General features: G+C 44.5%; 1 protein-coding gene across 2 annotated transcripts in view; it reads right to left on the minus strand.

Moving 5' to 3' along the window:
* The window catches only part of NCOA1 (nuclear receptor coactivator 1), an 86,351-nt gene that overhangs the window by 46,462 nt on the left and 27,092 nt on the right, over positions 1-12,797 (minus strand). For both annotated transcript variants that reach the window (XM_041714960.2, XM_072926243.1), the window contains exons 6-9: positions 11,798-11,975; positions 6,542-6,721; positions 4,086-4,184; positions 2,393-2,533 (exon numbers count right to left, since the gene is read on the minus strand). In XM_041714960.2, the coding sequence (XP_041570894.2) occupies positions 2,393-2,533; positions 4,086-4,184; positions 6,542-6,721; positions 11,798-11,975 (598 nt within the window). The remainder of the gene's footprint in view (positions 1-2,392; positions 2,534-4,085; positions 4,185-6,541; positions 6,722-11,797; positions 11,976-12,797) is intronic.

The following is a 12,797-nucleotide window of genomic DNA, read 5'->3' on the forward strand; positions in this document are numbered from 1 at the left end:
AATCATGGAAAATCCTGAGAAAATCCCAAAAACCCCAATCCAAAGGAAATTAATCCCAAAAATTCCCAGCAGGACCCAGGGAGGATCAGGGCGGAGCCGTCGCTCAGTGTGAGGGGATGAGGAGCTGAGAGTGGAGCCACGGTCATCACAGAAGGGAAAAATACCTGAATTCCAGGAAAATCCCAGAAAAATCACGGAAAATCCTGAGAAAACCCAAAAAAATCTCAATCCAAACCCAAAAACCCCAATCCAATGGAAATCAGATCCCAAAAATCCCCAACAGGGCACAGGGAGGATCAGCACGGAGCCGTCGCTCAGCGTGAAGCGGTACGAGGGGCTGAAGGCCGTGCCCCGCGTCATCACTGCGGGGGAAAACACGGAATTCCAGGGGAAAATGGGGGAAAATCCCAAAAATACCCGAGAAAATCCCGTTAAAATCCTAAAAATGGCGATAGGATGGAGGGGGATCCGGCACGGAGCCGGCGTGACAACGATGAGGGGTTGAGCGTGGAGCTGGGGTCATCAGTGAGGGGAAAAACACCTTAATTTGAGGAAAATCCTGGAAAAATCCTGAGCAAATCCCGAAAAAATCCTGAGAAAATCTCAAAAACCCCAATCCAGAGGAAATCAACCCCAAAAATTCCCAGCAGGACCCAGGCAGGACCAGCCTGGAACCTTCTCTCAGCGTGAACCCAGTGAGGGCCTCAAGGCAATGCTGGGATTTTCACTGAGGGAAAAACCTGGAATTCCAGGAAAAACCTGGAAAAATCCTGAGCAAATCCTGAAAAAATCCTGAGAAAATCCCAAAAACCCCAATCCAAAGGAAATGAATCCCAAAAATTCCCAACAGGATCCAGGGAGGATCAGGGCGGAGCCGTTGCTCAGCGTGAGGGGATGAGGGGCTGAGGGTGGAGATGGGGTCATCACTGAGGGGAAAAACACCTAAATTCCGGGAAAATCCTGGAAAAATCATGGAAAATCCTGAGAAAACCCAAAAAAATCTCAATCTAATCCCAAAAACCCCAATCCAAAGGAAAGTAATCCCAAAAATTCCCAGCAGCACCCAGGGAGGATCAGGGCGGAGCCGTCGCTCAGCGAGAAGCGGTACGAGGGGCTGAAGGCCGTGCCCCGCGTCATCACTGCGGGGAAAAACACGGAATTCCAGGGGAAAATGTGGGAAAATCCCAAAAATCCCCGAGAAAATCCCGTTAAAATCCTAAAAATGGCGATAGGATGGAGGGACATCCGGCACGGAGCCGGCGTGAAGACGATGAGGGGTTGAGCGCGGAGCTGGGATCATCAGTGAGGGGAAAAACACCTAAATTCCATGAAAATCCTGGAAAAATCCTGAGCAAATCCTGAAAAAATCCTGAGAAAATCCCAAAAACCCCAATCCAATGGAAATCAATCCCAAAAATTCCCAACAGGACCCAGGGAGGATCAGGGCGAAGCCGTCACTCAGCGTGAAGGGGATGAGGGGCTGTGGGTGGAGATGGGGTCATCACTGAGGAAAAACCTGGAATTCCAGGAAAATCCTGGGAAAATCCTAATCAAATCCTGAAAAAATCCTGAGAAAATCCCAAAAAACCCAATCCAGAGGAAATCAACACCAAAAATTCCCAGCAGGACCCAGGGAGGACCAGCCTGGAACCTTCGCTCAGCATGAACCCAGTGAGGGCCTCAAGGCAATGCCGGGGATTTTCACTGAGTGGAAAAACCTGGAATTCCAGGAAAATCCTGGAAAAATCCTGAGCAAGTCCTGAAAAAATCCTGAGAAAATCCCAAAACCCCCAATCCAAAGGAAATGAATCCCAAAAATTCCCAGCAGGACCCAGGGAGGACCAGCCTGGAACCTTCCCTCAGCGTGAACCCAGTGAGGGGCTCAAGGCAACGTCGGGATTTTCACTGAGTGGAAAAACCTGGAATTCCAGGAAAATCCTGGAAAAATCTTGAGCAAATCCTGAAAAAATCCTGAGAAAATCCCAAAATCCCCAATCCAATGGAAATCAACCCCAAAAATTCCCAGCAGGACCAGCCTGGAACCTTCGCTCAGCCTGAAGCTGGCGAGGTGCTCGCCACCGCCCTGAGGGGATAAAACCTCTGAATTCCAAGAAAAACCATGGAAAAACCCCACTAAAATCCCTCAAAATCCCCAAAACCTCACCGCCACCCCAAAAACCAAAAATCCTCCCCTCACCACCTCCAAAAAAAACCCCCAAAAAATTAAAAAACCTAAAAAACCCAAATCCCGCCAAAACCGCGCCGCCATTTTGTCCTGCGCTTCCCAACCCGCCTCGGGCGCGATAAAAACGCCCCAAATTCGGGGATTTTTTAAATTTTTTGTCCCAAATTTTTCCGGGATGAGATTCCCGCGGGGAAAAGGGAGCGGTACCTTCCTGGAAGAGCTGCTTGGCGTAGGAGGGCTCGCGGCCCTGGGGCTGGAAGAAGGCGTAGATGCATTTCCGCACCAGATCCTCCCAGCCCGTCCGGCCCGCGGCGCGCAGCGAGCTGGTGTCGATGGAGATGATTTTTCCTGGGAAAAGGCAGGAAAAAAAATGGGAATTCTTTCGGGAAGTTGGGAGTGGTCTCCTGAGTTTTATCCCAAAGCGTTCCGGGGTTCTCGGATGGAGGGTGGGTCAAAATCCGGCGCCAAAAGGGGTTTTTGTGGGATTTGGGGGTGGGAAAGGGAAGGGTGATCCCAAAGATTCCATGGGAATTCCTAAAATTCCTTCCCAGAAAAGAGTCAGAATGGGGATGGATCCAATCCAGGCTGGGAGAGCTGGGAATGGAGAAAATTCCCTGGAAAAAGGGAAGGAATTTGGGAAGGAATTTGGGATTTGGGAAGGAATTTCCAGCCGGGCTGGAACTCCCAAGGAATCCCTGGGAATGTCCAAGGAAAGGTTGGATCCACCTGGAATTTGGGGTTGGAATGGGATGGGATTGAAGCTCCGGGGATCCCATCCCAAACCATTCCGGGATTCCGGGATCCAGGACACCCAGGATCCATCCCAAGAGGGATTTTTATGGAATTTAGAGATGGGAAAGGGAAATGAGATCCCAAAGATTCCCAGGAAATTCCAAAAATTCCTTCCCAGAAAAGAGTGAGGATGGGGATGGATCCAATGCCAGGCTGGGAATGGAGAAAATTCCATGGAAAATGGGAGGAATTTGGGAAGGAATTTGGGAAGGAATTCCCAGCCGGGCTGGAATTCCCAAGGAATTCCTGGGAGTGTCCAAGGAAAGGTTGGATCCACCTGGAATTTGGGATTGGAATGGAATGGGATGGGATTGAAGCTCCAGGAATCCCAAGCCAAACCATTCCGGGATTCTGGGATCCAGGACACTCAGGATCCATCCCGAGGGATTTTTGTGGGATTTGGGGATGGGAAAGGGAAGGGAGATCCCAAAGATTCCATGGGAATTCCTAAAATTCCTTTCCAGAAAAGAGTCAGGATGGGGATGGATCCAATCCAGGCTGGGAGAGCTGGGAATGGAGAAAATTCCCTGGAAAAAGGGGAGGAATTTGGGAAGGAATTCCCAGCCGGGCTGGAATTCCCAAGGAATTCCCGGGAGTGTCCAAGGAAAGGTCAGAGCACCCTGGAATTTGGGGTCGGAATGGAATGGGATTGAAGCTCCATGGATCCCATCCCAAACCATTCCGGGATTTTGGGATTCAGGACACTCAGGATCCATCCTGAGGGATTTTGATGGAATTTGGGGGTGGGAAAGGGAAGGGAGATCCCTGAGATTCCACAGAAAAATCCTGAAATTCCTTCCCGGAGAGGAGTCAGGATGGGGATGGATCCAATCCAGGCTGGGAATGGAGGGAATTCCATGGAAAATGGGAGGAATTTGGGAAGGAATTCCTAGCTGGGCTGGAATTCCCAGAGAATCTCCGGGAATTTCCAAGGAAAAGCTGGAAAACCCCGTGGGGTTGGAATGGGATGGGATTGAAGCTCCAGGGATCCCATCCCAAACCATCCCGGGATTCCGGGATCCAGGACACTCAGGATCCATCCCAAGAGGGATTTTTGTGGAATTTGGGATGGAAAGGGAAGGAATTCCCGGGAATGTTTGGGATGTACCTGTGGTGTCCTGCTTGGTGACGAAGGACTCGGCCGGGGCCGGGGCCGGGGTCGGGCGCGGCAGCCTCCGGGCGATGCAGATCAGGCAGGACTGGAAATCTGGGAAAAACACCGGGAAAAACACCGGGAATGCCGGAACCGTCCCGGCTTCCCGTTCCAATCTCGCTCCTGGATTTAATTCCCTGAAATTCCCCGAAATTCCCTGGGAAAAGCTTGGCGGGGTTAACTGGGGAGGGTTCCGGGATGTGGCGGAGTTGGGGTAACGGAATTCCGGGTTGGAGCGGGGATTGTTGGGATTTGGGCCTAAAACATCGGGATTGGGCCCTTCTGGGTGGGAATTGGGGGATTCATCCCGGGAATGTGGTGGGAAAAGATGGATGGGACAGGGAAAAGGGGACTCGGAGTGGGAGAGCGACAGGGACCCGGCTCTGATCCCAATCCCAGTCCCAATCCCAATCCCAATCCCTTCCTAATCCTGCACCTTATCCCATCCCAATCCCAATCCCATCCTATCCCATCCCAATCCTGCACTGCATTCCCAAACCCCATCCCATCCTGTCCAATCCCAATCCTGCATTCCCATCCCATCCCAATCACAATCCCAATCTTGTATTCCCATCCCAATCCCAATCCCATCCCAATCCCCTCCTAATCTTGCATTTTATCCCATCCCAATCCTAATTCCATCCCATCCCAATCCTGCACTGCATTCCCATCCTAATCCCATCCCAATCCCAATCCAAACCTCAATCCCAATCCAAACCCCAATCCCAATCCTGCATCCCAATCCCAATCCCAATCCCAATCCCAATCCCAATCCCAATTCCATTCCCAATTCTCATCCATCCAACCCCAATCCCAACCCCAATCCCAACCCCAACTCCAATCCCAACCCCAATCCCAATCCCAACTCCAACTCCAATCCCAATCCCAATTCAAGCCATATTTTCTTCCATCCAACTCCAACCCCAACCCCATCCCAACCTTCCTCCCAATCCCAATCCCAATCCCAATCCCAATTCCAACTCCAATCCCAATCTGAATCCCAAACCCAACTCCAATCCCAATCCCAATCCCAACCCAAATTCTCATCCATCCAACTCAAACCCCAACCCCAACCCCAACTCCAAATCCAAATCCAAATCTAAATTTTCTTCCATCCAACCCCAACCCCAATCCCAACCCCAACTCCAATCTCAACTCCAATCCCAACCCCAATCCCAACCCAAATTCTCTCCCATCCAACTCAAACCCCAACCCCAATCCCAACCCCAACTCCAATGCCAACCTCAATCCCAACCGAAATTCTCTCCCATCCAACTCAAACCCCAACCCCATCCCAACCCCCATCCCAATCCCAATTCAAGACAAATTCTCTTCCATCCAATCCCAAACCCAATCCTGATCGCAATCCCAATCCCAACCCCAATCCCAATTCCAATGCCAATCCCAATCCCAAGACGAATTCTCTTCCATCCAACCCCAAACCTGATCCCAATCCCAATCCCAATCCCAATCCCAATCCCAAGAGAAATTCTCTTCCATGCAACTCCAACCTCAACCCCAACACCAATCCCAATCCCAACCCCAACTCCAATCCCAATCCCGATCCCAACCCCCATCCCAATCCCAATCCCAATCCCAAGACAAATTCTCTTCCATCCAATCCCAATCCCAACTCCAATCCCAACCCCCATCCCAATTCTCATCCATCCAACCCCGATCCCAACCCCGATCCCACCCCGATCCCAACCCAAATTCTCTTCCATCCAACCCCAATTCCAACCCCATCCCAACCCCCAACCCCAACCCCAACCCCATCCCAACCCCAATCCCAACCCCAACCCCAAACCCAACCCCAACTCCAATTCTATTCCCAATCCCAACCCAAATTATCTTCCATTGAACTCCAACCCCAACCCCAACTCCAAATCCAAATCAAAATCTAAATTCTCTTCCATCCAACCCCAACCCCAACCCCAAATCCAAATCCAAATGCAAATCCAAATCCAAATTCTCTTCCATCCAACCCCAACCCCAATCCCAACCCCATCCCAACCCCCATCCAAATTCCAATTCAAGCCAAATACTCTTCCATCCAATCCCAATCCCAACCCCAACTCCAATCCCAATCCCAATCCCAATTCAAGCCAAATTCTCATCCATCCAACCCCAAATCCGATCCCAATCGCAACCCCAACTCCAATCCTAACCCCAATCCCAACCCAAATTCTCTTCCATCCAACCCCAACCCCAATCCCATCCCAACCCCAACTCCAACTCCAATCCCAATCCCAATTCAAGCCAAATTCTCTTCCATGCAACTCCAACCCCAACCCAAAATCCAAATCCAAATCCAAATCCAAATCCAAATTCAAATCCAAGTCCAAATCCCAATTCTCATCCATCCAACCCCGATCCCGACCCCGATCCCGATCCCGGCGCCGGTGCCGCACCCTCTCCCTCCTCCTGGAAGGCGCGTGGTTGGCTGACGGCGAAGCACTGCATGGCCTCGTAGCGCTGCCGCGGCTCCGCCGGCTCCGCGCCCGCCTCCTCCGGCGCCCGCACCAGCATCCGGCACTGGAAGGTGCGGCTGCCGCGCCGCGCCGGCTCCTGCGGCCACGGCACCCCGTTCACTGGGAAAACATGGAAAAATGGGAATTAGGGACGTGGAATTCCCAAAAATCCCCGGGATTTGGGGTTCCGCACCAGCATCCGGCACTGGAAGGTGCGGCTGCCGCGCCGCGCTGGCTCCTGCGGCCACGGCACCCCGTTCACTGGGAAAAACATGAAAAATGGGAGAAAAATGGGAATTAGGGACGTGGGAGTGATCCCAGATCTTGGAATTCCCAAAAATCCCCGGGATTTTGGGTTCCGCACCGGCATCTGGCACTGGAAGGGGATCGTTGGGAAAAAATGGGAATTAGGTACATGGAATTCCCAAAAATCCCTGGGATTTTGGGTTTCACACCAGCATCCGGCACTGGAAGGGGATCGTTGGGAAAAAATGGGAATTAGGGACGTGAAATTCCCAAAAATCCCCGGGATTGGGGTTCCGCACCAGCATCCGGCACTGGAAGGAGATCGTTGGGAAAAATGGGGAAAAAATGGGAATTAGGGATGTGAAATTCCCAAAAATCCCCGGGATTTGGGGTTCCGCATCGGCATCCAGCACTGGAAGGGGATCGTTGGGAAAAAATTGGAATTAGGGACATGGAATTCCCAAAAATCCCCGGGATTTGGATTCCGCACCAGCATCCGGCACTGGAAGAGGATCGTTGGGAAAAAAATGGGAAAAAAATGGGAATTAGGGACGTGAAATTCCCAAAACTCCCCGGGATTTGGGTTCCACACCGGCATCTGGCACTGGAAGGGGATCGTTGGGAAAAATGGGAAAAAATGGGAATTAGGGATGTGAAATTCCCAAAAATCCCCGGGATTTTGGGGTTCCGCACCAGCATCCGGCACTGGAAGGGGATCGTTTGAAAAAATGGGAAAAAATGGGAATTAGGGACGAGAAATTCCCAAAAATCCCCGGGATTTTGGGTTCCGCACCAGTATCTGGCACTGGAAGGGGATCGCTGGGAAAAATGGGAAAAAAACGGGAATGTGGGACGTGGAATTCCCAAAAATCCCCGGGATTTTGGGTTCCGCACCGGCATCCGGCACTGGAAGGAGATCGTTGGGAAAAATGGGAATTAGGGACGTGAAATTCCCAAAAATCCCCGGGATTTTGGGTTTCCCAGCAGCATCCGGCACTGGAAGGGCATCGTTGGGAAAAATGGGAAAAAAATGGAATTAGGGACATGGAATTCCCAAAAATCCCCGGGATTTTGGATTCCCCACCAGCATCCGGCACTGGAAGGGGATTGTTGGGAAAAATGGGAAAAAATGGGAAAAAATGGGAAAAAAATGGGAATTAGGGACGTGAAATTCCCAAAAATCCCCGGGATTTGGGGTTCTGCACCAGCATCCGGCACTGGAAGGGGATCGTTGGGAAAAATGGGGAAAAAATGGGAATTAGGGACGTGAAATTCCCAAAAATCCCCGGGATTTTGGGTTTCACACCAGCATCCGGCGCTGGAGGGGGATTGTTGGGAAAAATGGGAAAAAATGGGAATTAGGGACGTGGAATTCCCAAAAATCCCCGGGATTTGGGGTTCCCCACCAGCATCCGGCACTGGAAGGGGATCATTGGGAAAAATGGAAAAAAAAATGGGAATTCAGGACGCAAAATTCCCAAAAATCCCCGGGATTTGGGTTTCACACCAGCATCCGGTACTGGAAGGGGATCGTTGGGAAAAATGGTATAAAAATGGGAATTAGGAGCACGGAATTCCCAAAAAATCCCCGGGATTTGGGGTTTCACACCAGCATCCGGCACTGGAAGGTGTCACTGGGAAAAATGGGAAAAAATGGGAATTAGGGACAAGGAATTCCCAAAAATCCCCAGGATTTTGGGTTTCACACCGGCATCCGGCAATGGAATGGGATCGTTGGGAAAAATGGGAAAAAAATGGGAATTTGGGACGTGAAATTCCCAAAAATCCCCGGGATTTTGGATTCCGCACCAGCATCCGGCACTGGAAGGGGCTCATTGGGAAAAACATGGGAAAAAATGGGAATTAGGGACATGGAATTCCCAAAAATCCCCGGGATTTGGGGTTCCGCACCAGCATCCGGCACTGGAAGGGGATCGTTGGGAAAAACATGGAAAAATGGGAATTAGGGACGTGAAATTCCCAAAAATCCCCGGGATTTGGGTTTCACACCAGCATCCGGTACTGGAAAGAGATCGTTGGGAAAAATGGGATAAAAATGGGAATTAGGAGCACGGAATTCCCAAAAAATCCCCGGGATTTGGGGTTTCACACCAGCATCCGGCACTGGAAGGTGTCACTGGGAAAAATGGGAAAAAATGGGAATTAGGGACAAGGAATTCCCAAAAATCCCCAGGATTTTGGGTTTCACACCGGCATCCGGCAATGGAATGGGATCGTTGGGAAAAATGGGAAAAATGGGAATTAGGGACGTGGAATTCCCAAAAATCCCCGGGATTTTGGGTTTCACACCGGCATCCGGCACTGGAAGGGGATCGTTGGGAAAAATGGGAAAAAAATGGGAATTTGGGATGTGAAATTCCCAAAAATCCCCGGGATTTTGGATTCCGCACCAGCATCCGGCACTGGAAGGGGCTCATTGGGAAAAACATGGGAAAAAATGGGAATTAGGGACATGGAATTCCCAAAAATCCCCGGGATTTGGGGTTCCGCACCAGCATCCGGCACTGGAAGGGGATCGTTGGGAAAAATGGGAAAAAAATGGGAATTAGGGACGTGAAATTCCCAAAAATCCCCGGGATTTTGGGTTCTGCACCGGCATCCGGCACTGGGAAAAACGGGATAAAAAACTGGAATTAGGGACATGGGAGTGATCCCAAATAATGGAATTGTGGAATTCCCAAAAATCCCCGAGCGGCCACTAAAATAAATATGAATATAAATACAGAAATAAAAATAAAAATGGAATTGGAATAAAAATAATTATAAAATGAATGCTGAAGATGGAAATAAAAATAAAAATATGAATAGAAGTAAAAATAAAAATAAACACGAACATAAATATAAAATAAACATAAATCCAACATAAAGTAACACATGAAATAAAACAAAAAAATAAAATGTGATTAAACAATATAAAAATAAACATAAAAACAAAAAACAAATATAAAAATAAAACAAAAAGTACAGAAACAAAAATAAAAATGAAATAGAAAATAAAAACAAAAATTACAATGAAAATGAACTAAAACTGAAAATAACAAAACTAAAACAAAATATAATAAAAATGAAAATTAAAATGAAAAATGAAAATAAAACTAAGAAAAACAATTAAAATGAAAATGAAACTAAAACTAAAAATGCAAATAAAAAATGAAAATAAAAAATGAAAATTAAACTAAAACTAAAAATAACAATAAAAACCTAACCAAGAACAATAAAAATGAAAATAAAAAATGGAAATGAAACTAGAACCAAAAATAACAAAAAAATCAAAAATTAAAATAAAAACGAAAATCAGAACTGAAACTAAAACTAAAACTAACAAAAGGAAAATGAAAAAAAAAAAGAACAAAACAAAACCAAAAATAACAACTAAAAACGAAAATAAAAATAAAAACTGAAACTGAAACTAAAACTAAAAATAACAATAAAAGCAAAACCAAAAATAACAACAAAAATGAAAATAAAATAAAAATGAAAGTAAAACTAAAAATACCATTAAAAAACCCAAAAATAACAACAGATACCAAAATTAAAATAAAACATGAAATTGAAATTAAAACTAAAACTAAGAATAAAACCAAACCAAAATCAACAATAGAAATAAAAATGAAAGTTAAAGATTAAAAATTAAAATGAATCTAGATCTATAACTAAAAATACCATAAAACCAATACCAAAAACAATTAAAATGAAAATGAAAATAAAAAATGAAAATGGAACTAAAAATAACAATAAAACCATACCAGAAACAACAATAAAAACAAAACTGAAAATAAAACATTAAAATTAAAATGAAACTAAAAATAGCAATAAAAACGAAAATTAAAATAAAAAATGAAAATGAAACGGAAACTAAAAATACCTATAAAAAGGAAAATGAAAATAAAAAATTAAAATTAAAAAAATGAAAATGAAAATAGAAACTAAAAATAGCAACAAAAATGAAAATAAAAATAAAAACAAAAGAAAACTAAAACTAAGAATAAAAATGAAAATAAAGAAAATGAAACTAAAAAAAGCAATTAAAATGAAAATAAAAAAATGAAAGAAAACTAAAAATACCAAAAAAACTAAAAATGAAAATAAAAAATGAAACTGAAAATAGCAATTAAAATTAAATGTAAAAAAAAGAAAAAAACTAAAATTAACAATAAAAAACAAAAATGAAAAAATGAAAATAAAGAAAATGAAATTAAATATAAAAATAAAAAATAAAGAAAATTAAAAATAACCATAAAAATGAAAGAAAACTAAAAATAGCAATCAAAACTAAAATGAAAACAAAAAATTAAAATAAAAAAATGAAAATAGAAAAGAAACTAAAAAGAGCAATATAAACGAAAATAAAAATAAAAAAGGAAGAAAACTAAAAATGAAAATTAAAATAAAAAATTAAAATAAAGAACTGAAACTGAAAAAAGCAGCTAAAATGAAAATTAAAAAAATGAAAAAAACTAAAACTAACAATAAAAATGAAAATTAAAAAATGAAAATAAAGAAAATTAACTACAAACAGCAATCAAAACGAAAATAAAAATAAAAAATGAAACTAAAAATAGCAATAAAAAGAAAAATGAAAATAAAAAAAGAAACTAAATATAGCAATAATAATCAAAATGAAAATAAAAAAGAAAATAAAAATAGCAATAAAAATGAAAATAAAAATAAAAAATGAAACATAAAAAAGCGAAACGAAAAATAGCAATAAAAATAAAAATAAAAAACTAAAAGAAAACTAAAACTAACCATAAAAATAAAAATAAAACATGAAAACATAAACGAAACTAAAACCAAAAAACCCCAATAAAACCAAAACCAAAACCACCGATAAAACCAAACCAAAACCACTAATAAAACCAATCTAAAAACCCTAAAACACCCCCCCAAAACCCCAAAAAACGCCCGAAAATCCGAATTTTGGCGTACCCAGGGCCTTGGGCAGGAGGCTGCGCACGAACTGGGCGTGGTCGCCGACGTGCAGCACGCTGTACACGCTGGAGTTCATCAGCTCCTCCTGCCCGTAGCCCAGGTACCCCCGCACGTTCTCCGACACGAACACGATCCGCCCCTCCCGGTTCACCACGAAGAAAAAGCCGTCCAGAGCCTGGAAAAAGGGAAAAACGGGAAAAAATTCAGAGGTTTTAGGTCAAAACGGGAAAAAACGGGAAAAAATTCCGAGATTTTAGGTCGAAACGGGATGAAAATATGAGATTTTTAGACCGACTTATCGCCAAAACAAGATGGAAACACAAGGTTTGATTTCTAATATGATGAAACTGGGAAAGAAACAGGAAAAAAGCCGAGGTTTTATCTCAGTAATCCCAAAATTAGGAAAAATTCCAAGATTTTCTCCCAAATATCCTGAAAACGGGGAAAAAACGGGAAGAAATTCCAAGGGTTAGCCCAAATATCCGTCACGTTCTCCGACACGAACGCGAACCGCCCCTCACGGTTCACCACGAAGAAAAAGCCGTCCAGCGCCTGGAAAAGGGAAAAAACGGGAAAAAATTATGAGATTTTAGGCCGAAACGGGGAAAAATTCCAAGGTTTTAGGCCGAAACGGGAAGAAAATACGAGATTTTTAGACCAACTTATCGCTGAAATAAGAAGGAAACACAAGGTTTGATTTCTAATATGATGAAACTGGGAAAGAAACGGCAAAAAAGCCAAGGTTTTATCTGTTTTATCTCAAATATCACAAAATGGGAAAGAATTCCGAGATTTTAGCCTAAAATGGGGAAAAAAACGGGAAGAAATTCCAAGGGTTTAGCCCAAATATCCGGTGACGTTCTCCGACACGAACATGAACCGGCCCTCGCGGTTCACCACGAAGAAAAAGCCGTCCAGCGCCAGGAAAAACGGGAAAAAAACGGGAAAAAATTCCATGATTTTAGGTCAGAACGGGAAAAAATGGGAAAAAACTCCG

The sequence above is a fragment of the Taeniopygia guttata genome, chromosome 3 (genome assembly GCF_048771995.1).
Source record: "Taeniopygia guttata chromosome 3, bTaeGut7.mat, whole genome shotgun sequence".
NCBI classification, from domain to species: domain Eukaryota; kingdom Metazoa; phylum Chordata; class Aves; order Passeriformes; family Estrildidae; genus Taeniopygia; species Taeniopygia guttata.